Source organism: Tachysurus fulvidraco, chromosome 5, assembly GCF_022655615.1.
Source record: "Tachysurus fulvidraco isolate hzauxx_2018 chromosome 5, HZAU_PFXX_2.0, whole genome shotgun sequence".
Taxonomy (NCBI): Eukaryota; Metazoa; Chordata; class Actinopteri; order Siluriformes; family Bagridae; genus Tachysurus; species Tachysurus fulvidraco.
Window position 1 is genome coordinate 18,037,734 of NC_062522.1, and position 22,676 is coordinate 18,060,409.

Below are 22,676 nucleotides of genomic sequence, written 5' to 3' on the forward strand. Positions count from 1 at the left end.
TTGACCAAGGAACAAAAAGCTAACCTGACAGGTAGATAAAGGTAGATTAGATGAGCAACAAGTTAATCATAATAAGATGACAGGAAAGACATAAGAAAGCAGTTAATAACAGTGACTAATGTGGCACTAATGCATGTGTATGTGTGTTTCCTTCAGCTAGATGGTGGAGAATGGTTGTATGGTTTTGTTCTTTTACCACAAGCACATTAGTGTGACCAGGCACTGATATTTGGTGTAGAGGTGCAAAGGTGTTCAATGCTGTTGAGCCCAGGTCTCTTTGCAGGCCACACGAGTTGTTCCATTATTGGAAAATAAAAAATAAAAAAGACATTTGAAATATTATTTTATTAGTGCTTGCTATTGTAATACCCTTATAAATACCACATATGTTTAGATTAGTTTGGACTATGATACAAATGAAAACTTTGTTTCAGTTAAAATAAAGTCAAACATTAACATCACTAACATGTTTTAATGCATGGAAACACACTGTATTGTGTCCTCTCGTCGATATATTTAGGCATAAAAATATTGCACAATAATAATAATAATAATTATACAACTATGCCAAAAGCATGACATATATAGTCCCGCAAAAGTGCACAATCATGTCTGGATAGGGGAAGTCACACAGTATCTTCTGCTGTTTTATTGTCTCTGTTTTCTCTCTGTCCAGCAGCTGTCTCCTTGTCTGCAATGTCTATGGTGGATTCTTCCTCTTTTCCTTTTAGCTGAGATTTTCTAGCTTCCTCCTTTGCTTCCTTATCCAGTAGCCTATAGTTAATGCCCATGCAGATAAAAAGGAACACGCTTGCAACCATCAGGAATATTCCACAGGTTATGTAAGTGTACTTGTAGTCATGGTAGATGTCATTAAATTTTCCTGTCAATGAAAATACAATTACTGCATAAATACACAGCTTAGTAGGTGAAATGCTTTAGATTATAATCTAAATAAGATAATAATCTGCTGAGAAAATAGCAGTGTATATATTAGAAATATATGCATAAAAATATCAGAGAATCTCTGCTCTACTCACCGAGCAATGGAGGGCTAAGTAAAACTGGTCCACATTCCACAATGGTGACCAGGCCCACAGCACTGGAGAAGCGCTGAATTCCTACCAAGTCCATCAGGGTTTCAAAAAGCACACAGCTCAGCCACCCGAACCCAAACCCAAAGAAGATAGAATAGATAACAAACCCTAGATAATCAACTGAAAGAGGTGCAAGAATATGGCATACACCATTAAATAGAACTGAGGCGGCAAAGAAATACTGTATCCTCGGTCTGACCCACTTGGTGTTGGCCACTGTTCCCATGGATGGCCGCACCACCATGTCCACAAAGGCCAGTACTGAAAGTAAAAACGCTGCTTTATCCTTTGCTATATCCCTACTTTTGGCAAAATTACTGAGGAAAACTAGTGGGGTGAAAAGGCCAAAGAACATGATAATGTTGCCTATGAGGTAGAGGATGAATCCACGGTGTTTGAAGAGAGACAGATCAATGAAACTGTTGATAATCTTCATCACTGTCTTCTTCTCTCTATTAGCACTAACCTCCTTCACAGCAGGTCTGGGTTTTGGCCCAATAGGCCTCATGAGTGATCCAGCTACACAACAGTTGAGCAAAAGCCCACCCAGGATTAGGAAGCTACCCCTCCAACCAAACTTGTCAAAAAGCCAACTGTTCATAGGAGCTAAAGTGGATAGAAGCACAGGACTGCCGGCCATGGCAATGCCATTTGCAATCGGCCTCCTTTTGTAGAAGTATTTGCCAATCATAGTGAGGGCTGGATTGAGATTGAACGCAAGTCCTAAACCTGTAATTTAAACAATAAAGAACATAAATATTCAAATAAAGTTACACCATTCCCTTTATAACTCTATTACATTCAACATCAGTCACATGCATATTTATAGTAACCCACCTCCTACAATACCCACAAAGAAATACAATCCCCCCACTGTGTTGCAGAAAGATGCAGCAATGAGTCCAGCTCCTGACAGGCAGCCCCCTGCTATCATGATTGGACGACTGCCATACTTATTCACCAGAATACTGCTAATTGGACCTGTGAATAATGAAAAATTGTATTTAAATTTATTCTTCAGTTTCATTTATACAGATACAGGTAACAAATTGTAAGTCAAACCAACATAAAGGATCTTAATAAAGTCACTTAATAACCATCAGAACAGCTTTAGTATACATTGACATGATGTTTTGGAACTTCCAAAATATCTTACCCGTAATTTTAGTTTTTTTTTTTTTTTTCATTTTGGTAGTAATGAAATCTTAGTAATGCCTCTTATATCTTTTCAACTGAGTTGACACCTGTTAAAAATATTTAGCGTGGATAGGGACATCTTGAAGTAGAAAGCTTCTGTCAAGATAGAAATGTTTTATCACAATGAATTAGCCAGAATAACTGTGTATTGATTTGCATTGACTCTTTCCTTTAAGTAGACAAGTAGACCAAGCCATGCCAGAAAAATCTCCTACAGCATAACAGGGCCTCCAGGGGGTCATAATCTTATTTTGAAAATGATTTGCAAATTGCAGTTGCACAAATCAACAAAATTGTGCAAAATCAACTGCAGTTGCTAAAAGAAAATGCATTAATGTGGATAAAATCTAATATAGACTAGAGTTTAGACATTAGAGGGCACTGTTGCTTTAATATTCTTCCATATGCAGCAGGAGAATTTGAAATATTCTGTTTTTCCTGTAGCTATCACTAACCTGCAACTTTGCCCTGTTTACCTAAATTACTGATAGCTTCAAACATCAATAGGTGGCATACTAATTGGCATTAATCATAAAGCAATTTGAAATGTTGTGAAGTCTTACAACTATTATTATATTGTTAATGCAGTAATATACTACTTGGGTTCTTTGGATGCTTAAGGATTCTTATAACAGAAAGAAACCCTTTGTTGTTTCTGCCTATGCAGTCTGCCCAACAGGGACAAAGCAAAGAATAAAACCAGACCTACTTTCAAAAGATTTAAAACTACCTGGCTTGTATTGTAGAAGGTGTACAGGACAAACAAATATAAACAAAATTTTGATGGAATCACTAAGTTCATGTGTTAAAATCAAAACAACATACTGTTTACGACTACTGCTAAATTGACTGAAGTGATAATACTTATCCTTTACAAAACTTTTGCAAACGTGTTTCTGTATTTTCAAAATACTATAAAATAATATACTTCATTTTGATGCATTTTAATTTTATCATTTTGTAGCTTATATTAATGCCTTTACATTTTTTTTCATGTATCATGTTTCAAAATACATTTTGTGGATATTTTTCTGACCTTTGTACATGACTGTGATGTCAGAACATTACATATAAACACCTGCATTTACTGCCTATTATCAGCTTGGCTATTACAGTGGTGATAAGGAGTGCTATTACTGCAGTCTGTAGCAGAGCTATTGAAGCAGTGGATGTGTGTTTGTGTGTGTGGGTTGGGCAGAAATGGCTAAATGTTCAGCTGCTCCTTGTTATGAGAAAGAACATCTTTCATTGTATAGCCTTTCAAAGGATACAAACATGCTTGTAATGTTGTATCTATTAATAATCATTTGGTATGAACACTAGTTAGGATGTAGCAGGATCTTGGCTACAGATTCACCACTAACATATATGAATTTTTCTTAGTGATCATGCCAAAAACTAGTATTTACATTGCCGTTAAGCTAATGAACACACTGCATAAAATATACAGTACAGATAAGGGTTAGTCAGTGTCAAGCAGTTGACATTATTTTTCTTATAGTTATTAGCAGTTTTCTACATTATATGGAAATGCGTGATATGTCTTACTTCACATATGAAGACTTCATCTGTTATCATCATGATAACAGGTTAAAGACCCAGTAACAAATACAGCTTGTTTAATTATAAGAAAATCTTGGAAATAGTCACCTAAAAAGGAATTCTGACCGGTTTTAGAAAATATGACACAATTGTTATAAGTGGATTGCAAGAGGAAGAATTACAAAATGTACAATGGACTGTTCTATTTGTACTTTTTATAATCCACCTAATACAACTAGAGCCAACCAATTCCTACATCAAACCTCTGAAAGATTACATGCTTACACTAATCTAATGCAGAAATGCAGCCTTGTAAGTTATATCAGAATCAGTGTTCCCTACATTTTAAGCCTTCAATTTCCTGCTGATTAGCAATTATTGTACTGCAAAGCAGGTTGCATTTGCTTTATAATGACTGTGAAGTGGAATCAGATATGAACAACACTTCAGCATAAGTACGGTTAAAACGGGAAATACACACCGATCATGAACTGGCTGTATAACTGACTTTGAACTGGCTATTTCCTTGAAGATGTCAAATGAACAAAGCAATATTGAAGCAAAAAAAAAAAGGCTTCAGAAAAATTAGTGACAAATTAAAATGAGTGATTGTCAGTTTAACAGTTTGTTTTTATAGTCTGATCAGTATTTGGATCAACTGCTTGCATTTGAATTCAACGGAGATACGTGCGAAAATTGTACATACATATCAGGGTGTCTTTTTCTCTTAGCAAACTGACTTTGACTGGTTAGGCCTATCAAAATGCGAGAAAGAAAAAAAATGAAATATACTTCTGCCTGTTATGCTCTAACACCACAGTGTTAAACAGACACAAACACAATCTGACAGTTATTGCTGAATGGCTGTCTAGGTATACAGCAAAAAAGTCAAAGTGCACAGATGTTTACTATGTGTAAGGAAAAGGGTTGTTCTGAAGCCAAAGACAAGATTTAGTCAATACACTGGAGAGCTTCATCGCATCAGTATAAGAAACCAGGGTGTATTTTAGGTATTTTGATATATTGTTTGGCATTTTATCATTGGACATTCTTTTTATGAATGTTCCACCCAATGTGCCACCCAGTCATATTCCTGGATGAATAACTTCCCATGGCCAATAAAAGTAAACCTTAATTCACTAAGAAAAATCTTACAAGTTTGCTCATATGTAGTGTAATATAATAGGGCAAATAAAAGGCAGTATTCACTTCTAAATTATATATAATAATTGTTCCATAAAATGTAAATTATGTAAAGCTCATGTAAGACTACTAGCGAGTTAAGCAGGTTGCTAGTGTGACTGAATAAGGAAGGTATAATAAATATAACAAACAGCATCAAATTGTTTATTCACCATGGCTCAATATTGTTTACTTGATTTCTGTAACAATGTCATAATCAAATGTAAAGAAATATCATAAAACTTGCCATGTTTCTGCTTTTGGTCTGTTCTTCTTTGTCCAGTGTGGCAGTGTGGGTTAATAGAGGTTAAATCTACTAGCGCTTGCTCACTGTATTCATGTGATCTTATATGGTTAATTAAAGTTTGGGTGTCTTATCAGTTTTACTGCCATTTGGCATATTGCCAAACTTAGTTAATCATATGTATTGAATGTATTTGTAACAAACACAACAAATTGCATTCATCACTATATGGAGAAACTGAAAATGTATTTATTATAAAAATGCTTGACATATCCTAAACAGATATAATCCTAAATAAACATTAACAAATATTGAATAAAAAGTTCAAATTTTAGTAACACAGATGCTAATACTAATGCTTACACTTTTTAAATAATAAATATTTAACAGCAAAAAATATTAGAGAAATTGTCAGCTGGGTACGACAGTGTGCATAAATAAAATTTATTACATTGAATAAAAAAACAACAACAACGCATAAGTCAAACTGGTACTTCAGGATTTAAAAAAGTGACAAAAGTTACAACTAACATCATGTTGTGTCCAATTAATGGTCAAACACGTACAATATCCAATTCATCAACTGCTCATAGAATGCAGATTTAGCATAGTGTCGAATGTGCCGAAGTTTAACATTTAAATTGGTTAGCCAGAATAGAGTAGTTTAGATTATGCTATTTATACAAAAGCAATTTGGTCCCCTATAGTTGCTCTGACATCATTTAACAGTGCTCATCTTCTTTACTGTATTAGACAATCTCAGCTCTGTGCTACTGCAGACGGAAGCATCTCATCCCCTGATCTCTCTCTAAGGAAAACATCTGAAACCCTTGCTCTTGAAATAAAAGGCTGACTGAGAACACAGGCTCTAGAGGCAGATAGAGTTGCCCATTCAGAGCTCTGTCTCACAGAGTAGTAATGTTTAAAGCTCATCTTGTACTCAACCCATGCCATTTAGACCATTTCAGATAATGGAGTGTATTGAAAGCTTCATTATCTGTGTCATGCCCTCACCGATCAGATCAGTGGGCTAAGAGAGGTGTTGATACAAAGCTTAGTAAAAGACAGCTAGGAACAACTTTGTCCCATCTGGGATAAAGGATTATGTAAATCAAAGTAAAAGACACGTGAAGAGGATTACAATATTAAACAGACTTGTGCTCTAAGATGAAATGAATGAAAATTTGTGTTGGGAGTAGTTAAGTTTTTAAAGAATCAATGTATACTAAAGTTATACAGATGCTGATATGCTTGATAAAACAAAAATGTGTGGAGTCTCATAGCGCTAGCTCTATGCTTATCATCCTAATTTTCAGTCCAACCAAATGAGCTCAAGACTATATAGCCAAAGGTTTGTGGACACCTTACCATCACAGTGATAAGCGGGTCTTTCCCAAACTATTGTCAAAACGTTGGAAGCATGCTGTAACATTATAATTTCGCTTTGAGGGTAACCAAGGGGTCTAAACCTATTCCAGCACGATAATGCCCCATGCACAAAGCAAGCTTCATGAAGACATAGTTTGCCAGTGGAGCCCTGACCCACTGAGCACCTTTGAGATTAACTGTGCCCCAGGCCTCCTTGATCAGTATCTAACCTCACTAATGCTTCTTATTGATGATGTGTATAACTACTTCTGAATAATTGTAATTGAAAATAACTAATGCAATTAATTATAATGAGGCAGAGATCAAATATTTATTAGATTTAGGTTGCAATTGGTTCTGCTGCCTCTGACTCAACATGTAACCAGTGATGTTCCAGCTGTTTCTAAACCTTAGCCATTAAGACAGTGGTTTAACCGCAGTGGTTCTTAGAGACTCCGTGTACTTAAAATCTTTCAGTTTGATCTGCTTTGTCACTGCAGACTCTCTCTCACTTCAGAATTGCTTAATAAGCTTAGAAGTTACAAAATGTACAGTAGAAACAACATATGTGTATTGCATGGTGTCCTAAACTGACTGCGAATCAAAAGATAAAGAGAACCCAGAATGAATGCTTCATATAAGCAGAAAAGTAAGACCTTCAATATATTTTAATGCACCATGTAGTCTCACCTGCACCATACATGACAGCTAGCATGATGGATGAGATCCAGGAGACCTGGCTACTGCTGGCTTGAAAGATTACTTCAATCTCTTTGAAGAACACAGTGATGGACTTTGGGAAAGCATAGGAGAAACCAATAGAGATGAAGGCACCAACCACAACTGCCCAACCCCATCCCCCCTCTGGAGGAGTGTAACCCACAGGGCCACCAACTGCAAGCGGCATGGTGATATCTGCACTAAAAGACAGTTGGGTGTCTGTGAGGAGAGATTAGGACTATGTTAATTAAAAATCTTACACACAAAATCCATGAGTCTTCATAACACCACATCCAATTAATCCATGCTCACTACAAAGATTTTCTAAGATCTTAATTATAATAGTTTTTAAAAGTTCCTATCTCTTCAATATGATTTCATAATACAACATATTTATTATTATGTTCATTAGCAAATTAGCAAATCAAGACCTGCACATTTAATATAGCATATCTGAATGGATTTACAGATGATGAAGATTTACAAATGTTTTCAGACATGACATGCCAGCTGTATTATTCAGAGAATTCACTCTCACAGGTCACATATTTATTAGACAGAGCTCCTACCTTTTGAACACCACTCAACACCCCTTCAGAAGAAAAACAACTCCAAAGCACACCAGTTGTCCACAATACAAGTCGGCGATGCTTTTGTATTCAGTGGTAATCAGTACACTGAAGGCACTGACACACAACTGAACTAAAAGGTATCACAAGCACCACAGGTCTTAATGATGTAAGAAGCCAGGCCCAGATTCAATTTACAATGCCAGAATGAGATCAGTGCTGCTCTTATTGTCTCTTGAGGTGAAAACACAGAGGTGAAAACAAAATCCTATTGGCTGCACAAAGTTTACTGGACTGCCCACTTGTGTCCCCTCTCTCCACCTTTTTGTCCTTTGCTCAAAATTCTTATCCCTCAGTTCTCGTTCAATGGGACTCAAGTTCTAATATTAACTCATTCATTAAGTTTGCAAAATATAGGGCAGTATTAGGCCTCCAATCAATTTTATGTTACCTGGACAGGATAAAAGTTAATGTAAAGGAATCATCCACACTGAAACACATTAATTAAATTTATACTGAAATATTTGTGGCTTGTTTGCACCATTTATTAATCCTGTGATAAGCTAAATGTTGTGTACCATGTTTATGTCACAGAGGCACACTTCTAAAGCAGCAAGCAATTTTAAATGACTTAAACCCATTGAGAAATGCTCAGGTTGTGCAGATGGCTCCTCAAATCAAAGGAGCAAGAGCTTATTTTATCACTCACCATTTTCCATTAGCATTCAATGACATTCAAATAAAAAATTTCAGCATAGAAAATAGTGGAGACAGAAGACACTAGGCTCAAAGTTTCAGAATGCAATGGCGGTATTTGATGCAGATGCAGAATCTCTTTATGTGGAGATGTGTCAAGAGATAAACCCCACAAACACTTCTGTCAACAGGTCGTCCTATGGCATTATGGGTAATATATGAAAGTGTTAAGCAAAGTAAAAATGAACAAACATGTCAAAAGATGTTTAAAAAAAACAACTCATATATTTCGAATCTTAATTTTGTAAAGTAGTTATTTTGGGTAAAGTTTTCTGTAAAGAAGATTTTCATAATATTAGTATGCATCACTAAGTGGTGATTTCTCAGCTTTGCTCTAAACATACATAATGTAACTCCCTCTATATGCATTCATTGTAGGGAAAACATGATTAGCTGGGTAGTTTAGGTTTATAATTAAGATTAAACTAGCATGAGTTTGAATTATATTAAGTGTAACATATGCAAATTATATATGATTATATATAATTGTGTAATGGCCAGGTGTTCACTAACCTATAGATAACCTACAGGTGATCCTCAGGTAAGCTAAATACTAAAGGATTCAAAGCAAGAGATAGCATCTGGTGGCAAGACTCATAACTAAAAGTGATTTTTCTCAATATATAAAAACGTAAGTACAAATTTATGATTTAATATGATTAAATTGGTGATATCTACATGACAGAGGCAGGGATTTTCACCTATCTAGAAGGCAGACTGAATGCTTGCATCATGAATAAAAAAACATCTCTAGTGGCAAATAACCTACATTGTGAATGTGCTGACAGTCCCTATCCAATAAAAAAGTACAACATTCATCTTTTGCTTTTCTGAGAGAGCCACTGATGGACAAAGATGCTGAGCAAGAACATTTTGCTTATACAGGTCAGCCCAGACAAAACAAACATGATCTGGAAATGTTATGAGGCAGACACTACACAGTCCTGCTGCTTGCCACCCATGTGTAAAGAATATCAATAAAGACATGCTGCTGAAGGAAAAAGCTGCTGATTCTAAACTAGTACACTAACTAGCGATTGAATTGCACTACTAACAAAATGTATTGTATGCTTCTATCAAATTGGCATACAACACTGCTCTTTAAGTAAAGGTTTATTAAACATAAATACCCCATATTGGTCCAACACAATTGTGTTCTAATGGAAAACACAACTTGCCTCACATTCTCTCATGACTTTCAAAGCAGGAGTGCTTCTTTGATTTCATTGTGTTCAAGGCTTAGAAATAAACTGCAAATGTTTACTTTTGTATTATTAATGTAGTATTTAACTGTATGAACCACACCTAACCAGACCCTCTTTCCTTCATCTGAGGAAGCTGGGTGATTCTTGCAGAATGAGAGAGGAGGAGACACATTCCCATTAGTCACTTAGTTTGTTTGGCCGCTTCATTGTAGAGGCAGCCCCATGCAAAGAGATCTAAGATACTGTATCTCTGTGTAGAGCACCTGAAAAAATAAACACTTACTACTGAGATTCCTCATTTAGCAGTTCATTGTTATCAACATAAAGCTTTAAAGTGACAGGAAATATTTTTTCTGGGATCTTCTGAACGTTAGCATGGAACTACAGTATGCTTGCTCTATATTCACTGTTAATGACGTGTTCCTGTTCCCATGTCTGTGATATTCAGCACGTCTCTACTTTGCTTATTGTTTCCCCCAACCCTCAAATGCATGAATATTTTCCTAATCATTTGTACATTCCTCAGGTCATTAAGCAATCCAGCACTAATATCTTACATGTGATCTGCAAACTGCCATGACAGCATGGAATTGTCAAATAATGTAATTGTTCATAACAATATAATAAAAGATATTTTGTTTGACCTTATAACTATTTGTTTTTAATTAAATTTGGTCACTTGTCACTAGTAACTCCATATACAGTATACATTCAATTGATAACATCTCATTAAACAGAGTAGTTGTGCATTCTGCCTGGAGAGAATAAAAAGTGTGTGTGTGTGTGTGTGTGTGTGTGTGTATGAGAGAGAGAGAGAGAGAGAGAGAGAGAGAGAGAGAGAGAGAGAGAGAGAGAGAGAGAGGGAGAGAGATTTTGGTGTTCCTTTGTGCGCTTAACTGGACACATGACACATAGCCCTGATAACAATGACAAGCTTAATCAGTTTCACCTTGTGAGGACTGGCAAAATACCAAATTGCCAATTTCAGCCAAAATGACATGGACAAGAGGCCTTAAGATGATAAACATAACATCAGTCTGCTGCAATTCCAGTTATACAGTATATGATGCAAATTTTACTCAAGGTATTTCAACAGAATTAACATACAATCTCAAGTTATATAGTTGCAAATCCTATTTGCTCTCTGTTATTTATTGTTGCATAGTTCACATTTTTATTGCTGCTGAATTTTAAGCCTTGACCGTTGTTTATCTATGTACTATCTATTCTTGGGACAACAAAAGAACAAAACAGTGAGTGTAGTAGGCTTCCTTCTCCCCGGTTGTCATTTAATGAAGGAGCACTAGGTAATGGGAGGCAAGTGACTAATGACCTGGATGGGAGAAAATACGGTAAATATCAAAATATTTAAAGAAAATAGAGTTCTTCTTTCACTATTGAGCTAAGATAAAAAAAAGAGAAGAGAGAGAGAACTAGAGAGGAAAAGAAGAGAGAGAGAGAGAGAGAGAGAGAGAGAGAGAGAGAGAGAGAGAGAGAGAGAGAGAGAGAAATACTTCTCTTCTGACTGAGTACACCAGTGCTCAATACAGTCTGCTGCGTTGTACAGGTTTTTTTCTGCAGATATACAGTACATGACAGGGTTTATTTTGTATTTCTGCTTGTGGTTTCAAAACAGTCCTAGCCAGCCTTTGAGCTCATAAAATGCAAACAGGCTTGTGTCTTTTCATGCACTCGTGTCATGTCACGTAGTATGTGCTGCTCTAGTGCTGGGGAGAAAGCTGCAAAAAAATCCTGGACAACACCCACTATCCTCTGCACAGCATTTTCACCAGGCAGAGGAGTGTGTTCAGTGGCAGACTGCAGCCTCTGTCATGCTCCACTACAATACTAAGGATCTCTTTTGCCCCCTTGCCAGTAGACTGTTCAACAACTACCAGGTATGGCAGGGTGGAAACATACTGTACTGAGAAGTGACTTAGTACAGTTTTTTCATCTGTATTTACTTTTTATGTGTACTTACTTGTCTACTTGCTTTAACTACAGGTTTACACATTTTATTTATATAATAATTTATATATTAGTTTTACATATATATTTGTATGTTTGTGTAAAAAATGTATGCATATGTATCTATCTATTCTCATATCAATTTTTCTTTAATGTAATACATTAGTGAAAATAGCTGTTTGGCTTAACACACCCTATATTTAAGTTGCTGGATGTAAGATTGTGGTACAAAAATGCTATTGTTAGCTGTTGAAAAGTATTTAGTAATGATTGTGCTGTGTTGTTCTTTACCTTGTAAATTAAATCTCATGTCAGGAAGCATCAAATCCACACATGCAGTTTCCTCAGTTTTATATAAGTGTTAGCAGAATAAAAATGTTTGCATTTTAATGTGACATAATTATTGATTACCATGTTAAACAACAAAATCTTTGAGCCACTCTGATGCAATCTCACTGTCCAACAGACATGAATTAGCCTACTAACTATACAGTAACTAGCTATCTAAAAGATATTATAGAGGGAAAAACATTCCTGACTATTTTTTGATTTTTATTTGTATCTATTAACAGATCTGTTCTATTACTCATAGAAACAGACAAGAACTAGCAGTCAATCAGCTGTGTGTATGGCATTCTCAACCGTTGCAGCAGAAGAGAGCTTGCAACTCATCCAGTCTTACAATCCTACCACCTGCCCACTGGATCCACTCCCTTCCACTATTCTCCAAACCATCTCACAAGACCTTCTTCCCTTCATCAGAACAATTATCAATGGATCCCTAATATCTGGTCATGAGACCAACTACGTTCAAGAGAGAAAGGGTTATTCCCATCCTAAAAAAAAACCTGCTTGAGATCTATAAGACATCAATGACTACAGAACAGTATTACTTTTCTCTTCTCTTTAAAAATTCTTGAAAGCTTTGTGTATAATCAACTGTCTGTCTATATCTCTCACAGAACAACCTCAAAGATCCCAACCAGTCTGGTTTCAAAGCAGCACATTCCACAAAGATTGCCCTTTTGGTTGTCTCTGAGAAACTACATGCCGCTAGATCAGCCATGCTGGCATCTGTCCCCATCCTCCTCGACCTTTCACTGGTGTTTGATACAGTCAACCACAAGACCACTTGTCCACTCTCAGGAGTCTTGGAATTGGCGGATCAGCATGGCAATGGTTTGCTTCCTACCACGATGCTTGCTCATATTATGTAACATGGAGGGAAGTGACATCTCCACTGGTGCCCCACAGGGCTCAGTACGTGGTCCTCTTCTTTTCTCTTTGTATACTCACTCTCTTGGTGAAGTTATTTCCTCACATGGGTTCTCTTACCACTGCTATGCTGATAAATCTCAACTCTTATTCTCCTTTTTGCCCTCAGATACCATGGCTTCTGCTTAGATCTCAGCATGCCTGACGAACATATCTTGAATGACAGCTCATCAGTTGAAACAATCTCAGCAAAACTGAACTGCTGATCATCCCAAGTGATTCATCCCCATGTCAGGATTGTGGAATATCCCTGCACAACAATCTGATCTCCCTTTCAGTCACAGCTCTCAACCTTGGGGTAACCATGTATAGTCAACTGTATTTTTCCTCGCACTTGTTGCTAATGTGACACACCCACGTCAGTTTCTTCACTACAGAAGGAATCAGCCATTTTTGTCCACACAGGCTGCCCAGGTACTTGTTCAGTCTCTTGTCATTTCAAGACTGTACTACTGCTGCTCACTGCTTGCAGGTATACCTATGAATTTGTCCTCTGCAAATGAATTTGTCCTCGCTCCCTCAGATCTACTAGCACTTCTTGACTGGTCCCACCATCTCTCAGGGTGAGAGGTAGGTATGCAGCAAGGCTCTTTTCTGTTCTGGCACCAAGGTGGTGGAATAAACTTCCCCTAGATGTTCGAACAGCTGAGTCACTGGCTTCAAACCACTGGTAAAGACCCACCTCTCTCAATTACAGTTTAAAAACTGAACAGTTTAGATTGATGGTGTCCTAAGTTTGTAACCTAGAAAAACACCAGTTTTCTTGTATTCATCAATAAAGACTTAAAAGCACTTTTGTATGTTGCTCTGGATAAAGGCATCTGCCAAATGCTGTAATTGTAAAAAGTTATACTAGGAAAGAAAAATTAAAAGGATTCTGGACTGACTGAGTTTATTCTTGCTGAATAGGTAAAGCATTTATTTATTGTCAAATCCCATGTGAAACCAGTGAATGATAGTTGCTAGTTTAATTAAATGAAACTAAAACTCTGTAAATTAAAATTACTGAATTAACATTTCACGATTCACATATTTGCAAACCTCTGTATCTGTATCTGCATGATTTTATGCTTTGCATCGCTGCCACATGATTGGCTGATTCAATATTTACATGACTGTGCAGGTGTACAGCTGTTTCTATTATGACCAGTGAGTGTATATTGTTACTTAATTAAGAATAAATGAACTTCAATTAAAGCTTATATTTTAGGGGTAAGTTTCTTAGTGTTATTGTGTCTATAGCACTTTGTACAGTCAGAAAACATTTGGGATGCCTTGATATAAATTTTTCAGATAAGTACATCTTGAGTATGAGTAGATTTTTGTCTGATACCAAATGAATAACATATTTATTATTAAACAAATTAATAGGCATATTTTATTTAGCCCTGATTATGTTTCCTTTTTATAGGTAGTGTGCATAAAAAGGTTCACACACATGCCTATGATTTTAAACACATTTCTGCAGACATCTTGGAACATACTGTAGTAGCTTTCTTGCTTTCTTGCTTTAAGTTAAATGCATTGCTTATCTACATTAGTAAGCTTGGCTTAAGTAGGGCTGCTATGAAATAGAGTAGATTCAGAAAATAACTTCTGTACAGGTGTTAGTAACAAACTTAGATTTTTCAATATCAATAGCGCTCATTCTACAACAGTAGCAGATCGTTAAGAACAATATAATGGGAGAAAAGCTGTTATTTTCACTGAACTAGATTTGTCTTTGGACATTTTCCCCCATGCCCAGCTAGTGTGTGGTTGCTATTCTGTGATGCTATCAATACATTCCTTGTGCTGTGCTTTATGCTGAGGTTTGAGTTTAATTTTAAGATGTTTAATATGATTGCTCGTAGATATGCCAAGCAATTGGTGTTTGAGAGAATATTCTGTCGTCTAATGCATGGCATAAAGCACACGGGTAAGTGGAATAGCAGCTGAAAATGCTTCTGAAATGAGTAGCTCATATACACTAGATGAGTGTAAACATCTCCATACCTTGCAGATGAAGAACGAAAAGATTTTAAAGCCTTATTTATCTGTGGTACCTTTCTATTTGTTTGTCTCTTGTTGCAGGATACTATGTCTCATTTGGAACAATACATTTTAAAATAGAGATACATTTTCCTATTTCACATTTAGCGATCATGATGGATGCAATAATTTTTACTCAAATGCAATCTTTTGTGTTGTTTAATCAGTCATCATTGTATAATAATACAAATAATTAATGATAAAGTCTTTAATGAAACTAAAAAAATAAACATCCCAAAAAATAATCCAAACGGATTCAGTATAAACAATTCTCTGGTCACATTTTAATCCATGTACCACTGACAAATCTGAATACATGAATCTCCTGAATTATCTAAATGATCAAATAGGTAAAAATGAAGTAAATACTAAGAACATTATAGTGGGATATTATACTTTAGTGGAAAAATCAATTGTTTTGCGACACAGAAATTTCTTGTTTATTATGAATTTCTTCATGTTAAACAAAAATTAGAGAGAAGATCACAGAGCTGCTTTTCTTTTTTCTCTCTTTTTTGTTTTCAGTGTGATAATCTCCCTGATTTGTCTTGCCACATTTATGATTTAAAATTAATAATCAATCATTTAATCAGTTTATTTTAAATCCACCTTATATTTAGACACATTGTTGCACACAGTTGATTACAAATTGTATACATTTTCATTAAATTAATTTTGCTATGCTTGTCAATCAAGAACAAGACTGCTTATTGTAGACATACAGAATCTCCTTTTTCAGTATCATTAGGTGTTTCCTTAGTTTGCAGTGTCTATTTTGGATTCTTCCTCTTTTCCTTCGATGGGTGATTTTCGAGCTGCCTCCTTTGTTTCCTTATCCAGCAGCCTATAGTTAATGCCCATGCCAATGAAGAGGAACATGCTTGCAGCCAACAGGATAATTCCACAGGATATGTAAGTGTATTTGTAATCATGGTAGATGTCATTAAATTTTCCTGTCAGTGAACATATATTAGATATTTACATTAGTCTGCTTTATTCAGTATAATAATATAATTAGAAAGGTAAACATTTAAAGCATGTTATATTAATTATAAAATAATCTACAAATGCTTGTCTTTGATGTTTAGGATTGCACTGTACTGTTGCACAAATAGCATAAAATAAATCTAAATTTCAGACTTACCTAGCATAGGTGGGGCAAGTAACACTGGTACACTCTCCAAGATGGTGACTATGCCCACAGCACTGGAGAAACGCTGGGCTCCCACCAAGTCCATCAGGGTCTCAAACAGCACAGAACTCAGCCACCCAAACCCAAACCCAAAGAAAGCTGAATAGATCACAAATCCTAAATAATCCATTGCAAAGGGGGCAAGCAAGTGGCATACACCATTAAACAGGATGGAAGCTGCAAAGAAATACTGTATCCTGGGTCGAACCCACTTGGTGTTGGCAACTGTTCCCATGGATGGTCGCACCACCATGTCCACAAAGGCAAGTACTGAAAGCAATGATGCAGCCTTATCATTTGAAATATTCTTTGTCTTGGCATAATTACTGAGGAATACCAGAGGAGTAAAAATACCACCAAACAGCACAATATTGCCTATGAGGTAGAGGAGAAATCCACGATGTTTGAAGAGAGACAGATCAATGAAACTGTTGATAATCTGCATTGTTGTCTTCTTGTCTCCATTAGCACTAACTTCCTTCACAGCAGGTCTGGATTTTGGCCCAATAGGTCTCATGAGAGATCCAGCTACACAACAGTTAAGCAGAAGCCCACCTAGGATTAGGAAGCTACCCCTCCAACCAAACTGGTCATAAAGCCAATTGTTCAGAGGAGCTAAAATTGACATAATTACTGGGGTGCCAGCCATGGCAATACCATTAGCAAATGGCCTTTTTTTGTAAAAATATCTGCTAATCATTATAAGGGCTGGATTGAGATTGAACGCCAGTCCCAGACCTGTTAAGACATCATAACCAGACAAGTTTCCCCTTTATAATATGATAATAAGATACCGTTTCATTTTTAAATTATTAGGTGAAATATGTTTCTTTCTCACCTCCTATCACACCTATAAAGAGATACAAAGCCTCCACTGTGTTGCAGAAAGATGAAGCAATGAGTCCAGCTCCAGAGAGAAAACCACCTAGTATCATTACGGGACGACCGCCATACTTATTCACCAGGATACTGCTAATTGGACCTGTGGATAATAAGATAGGGAAGTGTAGTGATTAAACAATTTGATAGGTATACAATAAGATAAGGAAAGGCATTCATTAAAGAGAAAACTATTCTGGTATCTCACAGAATAGAATGGCTTCCCTTTTGAGGCACATCTCTTCCATGTCATCTCAGGATTTTTTTTGTCACTGTTGTCTCTGGCCTGTTTATGGTTAAAAATGCTGTGAAAAATAAAAGTTAATTTAATTGAACTATTTGGCCCATTAAGTCTCCAGGAGGAAGCCATTTTGTCCTTGCTTTGATGACATAATAAAAACATGAACTACTCACTCTGAGCCAAAAATAAAGCCTAAAAGCAATTGACTAGAGCTTCAAATTTGATAACACTTAAGTATCCAGGCATCCAAAAGCTACAGGTTGTAATCCAGATGCAGTATTTTTGGAAAAAATGTCTGTAATGCTTCGCTTTTGACTTATTGAACATTATCACTGAGCTGGGATCAAAACAATTTACAACAGATTCATCATTGTTTGATTGATTGGTAAAATGGATATGAACTGCACATGGCATTGTAGTTCCAAGCTTTAGAAGCTTTTATAGCTAGAACTGATTCAAATCCTGGTAGTGTTTGGAGTATTTCTTTATGTCCATCATATGGTCTTTCATTTTTCAACATATTAGATATTTATTGTTCCTTCTGTAGTTAATACAAAGATCTATCGAAAAGAGACTAGCCAAAAGGGAAATAAAAGGCAATGTGAGGTAGCTAGAGGCAATGCTTCTTTCACAATCTGGATTAAAAAGAGATAAAACTGCTGCAGGTTTGTACTCTTCTGTACTATACAGTACAGTAGGCTATTGCATTGCCTGCCAAAGTTTCTCACTGTTTTAAACCTATTAACTTGGGATGCATTCTGAATAGGATAAAATTAAGTAATGTAAATTAATGATGCTTGATGTGTTTTCTAGTGCCCTGCATGGCTGCTTTTGTGTGTTTTTTACATTTACAGCATTTGGCAGACGCCCTTATCCAGAGCGACGTACATAAGTGCTTAAATCTCTAACACTGAATACATTAATGCTGGTTCACTAGGTTACATACTTAAGATACCATGAGTTTAAAACATTTGTTCAAAGTTACAATGAAAAAGTGTCAAAGGTTTTTTTTTTTTTTTTTTTTTTTTTTTTTTTTTTTTTTTTTTTTTTTAAATGCAAAGGATAAGGAAAGAAGTGCTAGTTGAAGTGCTTCCTGAATAAGTAGGTCTTCAACCGCCGCTTGAAAATAGCCAGTGACTCGGCTGTCCGGACCTCTATGGGAAGTTCATTCCACCACCTTGGTGCCAGTACAGAGAAGAGTCTTGTAGTATACTTGCCTCGTAGCCTGAGAGATGGTGGAACCAGTCGAGCTTAAACATTTTTAAACATTGTCTGAAAAGGTTTGCACTCAAAATCCTCTGTATTTTCACTATGAATTGAAGTAATTTTCTCCTATTTTCATAAAAATCAGAATATAATATAACCAGAATAGGGTATGGGCACTGCTACTGACAAATGCGATGTCTTTTTTTATTGGCTTACTCTGTGAAAGTGTATCATTGCATTGTCATGCTTATTTTACTATTAAATGGTGGTTTAGATATGTTGATGTGCAATGGCGAACTATGTTGTTGGGGATGGCCTATGGTTATGGTGTTGGACTACCGATCAGAAGGTTGCAAGCTGAAATCCCAGGTCCATCATGCTGCCATTGCTGGGCCCCTGAGCAAGGCCCTTAAGCTCAGTTGTTTAGTTTAGGCTCAGTTGTATTAAAAATGAAATAAAATAAAGTTCACTAAAAAAAACAACAGTCACTTTGTATAAGCGACTTATGCTTAGCGACAAATGGTGTAAATGTTGTGTAGTGGAGAATTGCTTTAAGAAATATCAGGGACAGAAAGAGAATTCATGTTTCACCTCCTGCATATATGAAGGCTGCATTGATGGATGAGATCCATGAGACTTGGCTTGTGCTGGCATTAAAGATCAATTCAATGTCTCTGAAGAACACGGTGACGCACTTTGGAAAGGCGAACGCGAAACCGATAGAGATGAAGGCACCAGCCACCACCGCCCAACCCCAGCCTCCATCTGGTGGTGTATGTGACACAGGATCTTTGACAGCTGGCATTGACTTTGGGTTTTTGGTTGATCCACACCACACCGAGGATCAAACAGTTTTCTGTTTCTAGAGAGCAATGAAAATATTTCATTAACAAATACTTCCTTAGATCACTATTACCAAGTTTCATTTCACCACTCCTTCCATAACATGCCAAAACCTTCTGTAACGTAATAAAGCTCTGTAATGTATGTAATAAATATAGATGTCATTTTATATACATTTTCCACCTCTATTTTTCATATGAGGAGGAACTCATGAACACCTTAAAGCGATCTCCAAACTACAGGTTACCTGTCTTCTCTCATCCCTTAGTGACTTATATGTGAATGTATTTGACACTTTCGTTCAGATCTCTGTGACTAGTTGTCCTTTGCCTTATAAGAATAAAAGTATGGACATATTCATTACACATGTGCTTCTTGAATATCCCATTTCTGCTTTAGCTTCCCCTGCAGTTATAAAAACCTCCACAAGGCTTTCTACTAGATTTTGGAGTGTGGCTGAGGGGATTTGTGCTCATTCAGCCATAGTGAGGTCAGGTATTGATGTTGAGTAAGACGGCCTGGGGCTCAGTCATCATTCCATTTTAATGTTCAGTAGGGTTGAGGTCAGGGATCTATGCAGGCAACATTATTTTACTCCAGCATTGGCAAACCATATCTTCATTGACCATGCTTTTTTTGCACTGTCATCCTGAAACATAGTTGGGCTAACTTTTGCCAAACACACTGCATTTATGATTTATTATGCATTACTCTGGGAGTTAGCTGTACCAGTGCAGTCTTTATTTACAATTTCCAAAAATGCTGGTCAGGGATTACAGCACATGGCTCACTGTTATGATTTCTGTTAACACTAGCAAGACCAAGAATGAAATGAAACCAGGAAATATACAGTATATTTATAGGTTCTGTTTACAAGTAAAAATACGTGGTAAATGCAGGACATGACTAAGCAAAAACAATTTTCAGGACTGTTGCTTGGAGAGATACTGAGAATGTATTTTCAGGTTATTATGGTTAAAAATAATACCACTCTTATTACCACTACATTCTGGAAAGGAAATCTTGGATTAATTGTTGACAGTAAGTGATAAGTGTTTATCAAACACACTATGAAAATGATGATGATATTATGAAGATGATATTATCATCACCACTAAAAGAAATATTTAGTTGAGATAACATGCACTAGGATATGCCACTAGTTTTGAGAAAATCTAGTTGAGAATGAACCTTTCATACCTGTGTATTAACCTTTCTTCTTCTGTTACAGAATGTTTATGTAATCTTTACATTTTACATTACAAGCTTTCTAGAATTAAGTCAACAAAAATTTCATTCGACTGAGATATATATAAAGTTTAAAAACAAACAAACTATCAAACAAACAAACAAACAAACAAAATAACAAAACACAGTTGAAATGAAGCTCCAACACAAAACAAAAAATATGACATGCAATAAATGGAATAAATGAAAATTACTAAACAGAAGATAAACATATATATTAAGCATTTTTTTTGTAATCAAAATTACATTATTTCAATAAAATTGGGTATAGTCCATGGATAAGAAGTACACCAGTGTTTAGTCCAACAGAGACCTAAAAGTAAAAAATACACAACAAGTAAAAAAGAAAAGTTCAACTAAAATCAAAAACTAGAAGAGCTTTTAAACCGAACAAAAACCCAAGAGCTGTTCTCTATTGTTGATATAAACTATGTTAACTGTTACATTCCTAAATAATCACATTTATCTGAACATTAACCATAAAGTAGTTTCATGAATCTATTATATTTAGTTAATGTAAAAGATGAAGATATTGTTTATTAAATGTACATTCTTCAGTAAAAGAACACATTTTTTATTTATTTTTTGTTTTAGTTTTTTTATTAGTCAATTTTTTATATGTAGTTTCGATAAATTCCTTGTTGATCTAACTTTTTTATGCCTTTTTGCTTAAAAATTATACTATGAATTTTTATTTTTATAAAAATAAAAATTGACTAATAATTGCCAAAACATACCAAAACTGTATTTTAACACGAATTTGCAAAGAACATAAGAACTATATTCAAACTCAATGAACTCTGTGCAATTTAATTTACTGAAATATTAAAGTCTACATTCATCTTGTTTTAGATAAAAGAAGTAATTAATCAAAGTGGGCCATGCAACAATTAGTCTAAGTGGTAAGGGTTTTTGTACTGCATTTCCATTTTAGTAAATTACATTGACATTAGATGGTTAGAGAAGTATACACAATAATATTCAGACATACCTCTATGGTTAGTTCTCTTTATCCATTCAATTGAACCACTTTATAATATAGGTTATTGTCCTATGTACAGTATAAAAATCAAACCAACTGGGCTTCTAGTGTAGTACAAGCCTTCTTAAATCCCCCACAATTTTAATCACTGCAAAGTCATGTAGCCTTCTCATGCCAGTTAAAAACACATACCCATTTACTCTGAAATGTTGTGCCCTCATTGGCAATGTTTACATGAATGTTAATATTACTTGGAATATTTCATTTACAGTATTTGACAAATGACCTTGGATTGAGGAAAACATGGACGATTCCACAGCTTATAATAATAAAATAGCAATTCCCTTTTTTTCTATAAGCAGCAGTGCACTTTTTAGTGGTTCTCAGGAGGTGGTCTATGACCTATGGTCTATGGTGTTGTTCATTGTGTTGTCAAAACTGTAGAGGTCTTGAAGTTCTCAAAGGAGTCTCAAGGATCAAAAACTAAAAAATATATACATTACATTTAAGATCCATATCGGTTTTCAATCTCTCAAATTAAACTGCACAGAAAATCAGTTTTGTTCATCATCAGCCTTGAAAACAGTATATTTGCTGTGCTGGCTATCACCATCAAAAAGCATGACCTGTCCGATAGCTAGCATGAGTTCATCTTTATATTCTCCTATGGTCAGCATTTCCTGCTGAAACCTTTGGTAGGTCAGCTGTAAAATGTTTCTAACATCAAGTATGTTGGCTATAAAACACAGAAAACACTGAAAATGAGCTGTGCAGATATGCTTCAAGGTGTTGGCACGTGTTTCACTTCAGTGTTTTTTTTGCTCCACTCTTTTGTAAAATTGCAGCAGCTTGACTGTCAAGTGCACAGAATATACAAAGAAATAATCACCAATCGCAGTAGTAGAAGATTTGTTAGAATTACATTGTACAT

General features: G+C 35.8%; 2 protein-coding genes and 1 long non-coding RNA gene across 6 annotated transcripts; 1 reads left to right on the forward strand and 2 right to left on the reverse strand.

Annotated features, from left to right (window-relative positions):
- Nucleotides 1–326: 326 nt before the first annotated feature.
- Nucleotides 327–8,129, reverse strand: slc16a1a (solute carrier family 16 member 1a). Of its 2 annotated transcripts, XM_027146996.2 has the most exons (5): nucleotides 7,920–8,129; nucleotides 7,321–7,569; nucleotides 1,935–2,078; nucleotides 1,041–1,826; nucleotides 327–883 (listed from the first exon to the last, which is right to left on the reverse strand). In XM_027146996.2, exons 2-5 carry the CDS (start codon nucleotides 7,535–7,537, stop codon nucleotides 627–629), a joined length of 1,404 nt encoding a protein of 467 aa, XP_027002797.1. In that variant the 5' UTR covers nucleotides 7,538–7,569; nucleotides 7,920–8,129; the 3' UTR covers nucleotides 327–626. The 2 variants fall into 2 exon arrangements, with proteins under 2 accessions (XP_027002797.1, XP_047669076.1); XM_047813120.1 differs by lacking the exons at nucleotides 7,321–7,569; nucleotides 7,920–8,129 and adding an exon at nucleotides 5,266–5,474.
- A 3,286-nt stretch (nucleotides 8,130–11,415) lies between these two features.
- LOC113643188 lies at nucleotides 11,416–14,325 on the forward strand. Of its 3 annotated transcripts, XR_003440724.2 has the most exons (4): nucleotides 11,416–11,778; nucleotides 12,441–13,108; nucleotides 13,233–13,537; nucleotides 13,647–14,325. It is a non-coding gene; the product is annotated as an uncharacterized LOC113643188 (long non-coding RNA). The 3 variants fall into 3 exon arrangements; XR_007140512.1 differs by having other exon boundaries at nucleotides 12,421–13,108; nucleotides 13,233–14,325; XR_007140511.1 differs by having other exon boundaries at nucleotides 13,233–14,325.
- Nucleotides 14,326–15,575: 1,250 nt separating this feature from the next.
- LOC113643116 (monocarboxylate transporter 1-like) lies at nucleotides 15,576–21,880 on the reverse strand. Its single transcript, XM_027147180.2, has 5 exons — nucleotides 21,755–21,880; nucleotides 19,264–19,534; nucleotides 17,185–17,328; nucleotides 16,299–17,084; nucleotides 15,576–16,107 (listed from the first exon to the last, which is right to left on the reverse strand). Exons 2-5 carry the CDS (start codon nucleotides 19,475–19,477, stop codon nucleotides 15,911–15,913), a joined length of 1,341 nt encoding a protein of 446 aa, XP_027002981.1. The 5' UTR covers nucleotides 19,478–19,534; nucleotides 21,755–21,880; the 3' UTR covers nucleotides 15,576–15,910.
- Between the last annotated feature and the right edge of the window lie 796 nt (nucleotides 21,881–22,676).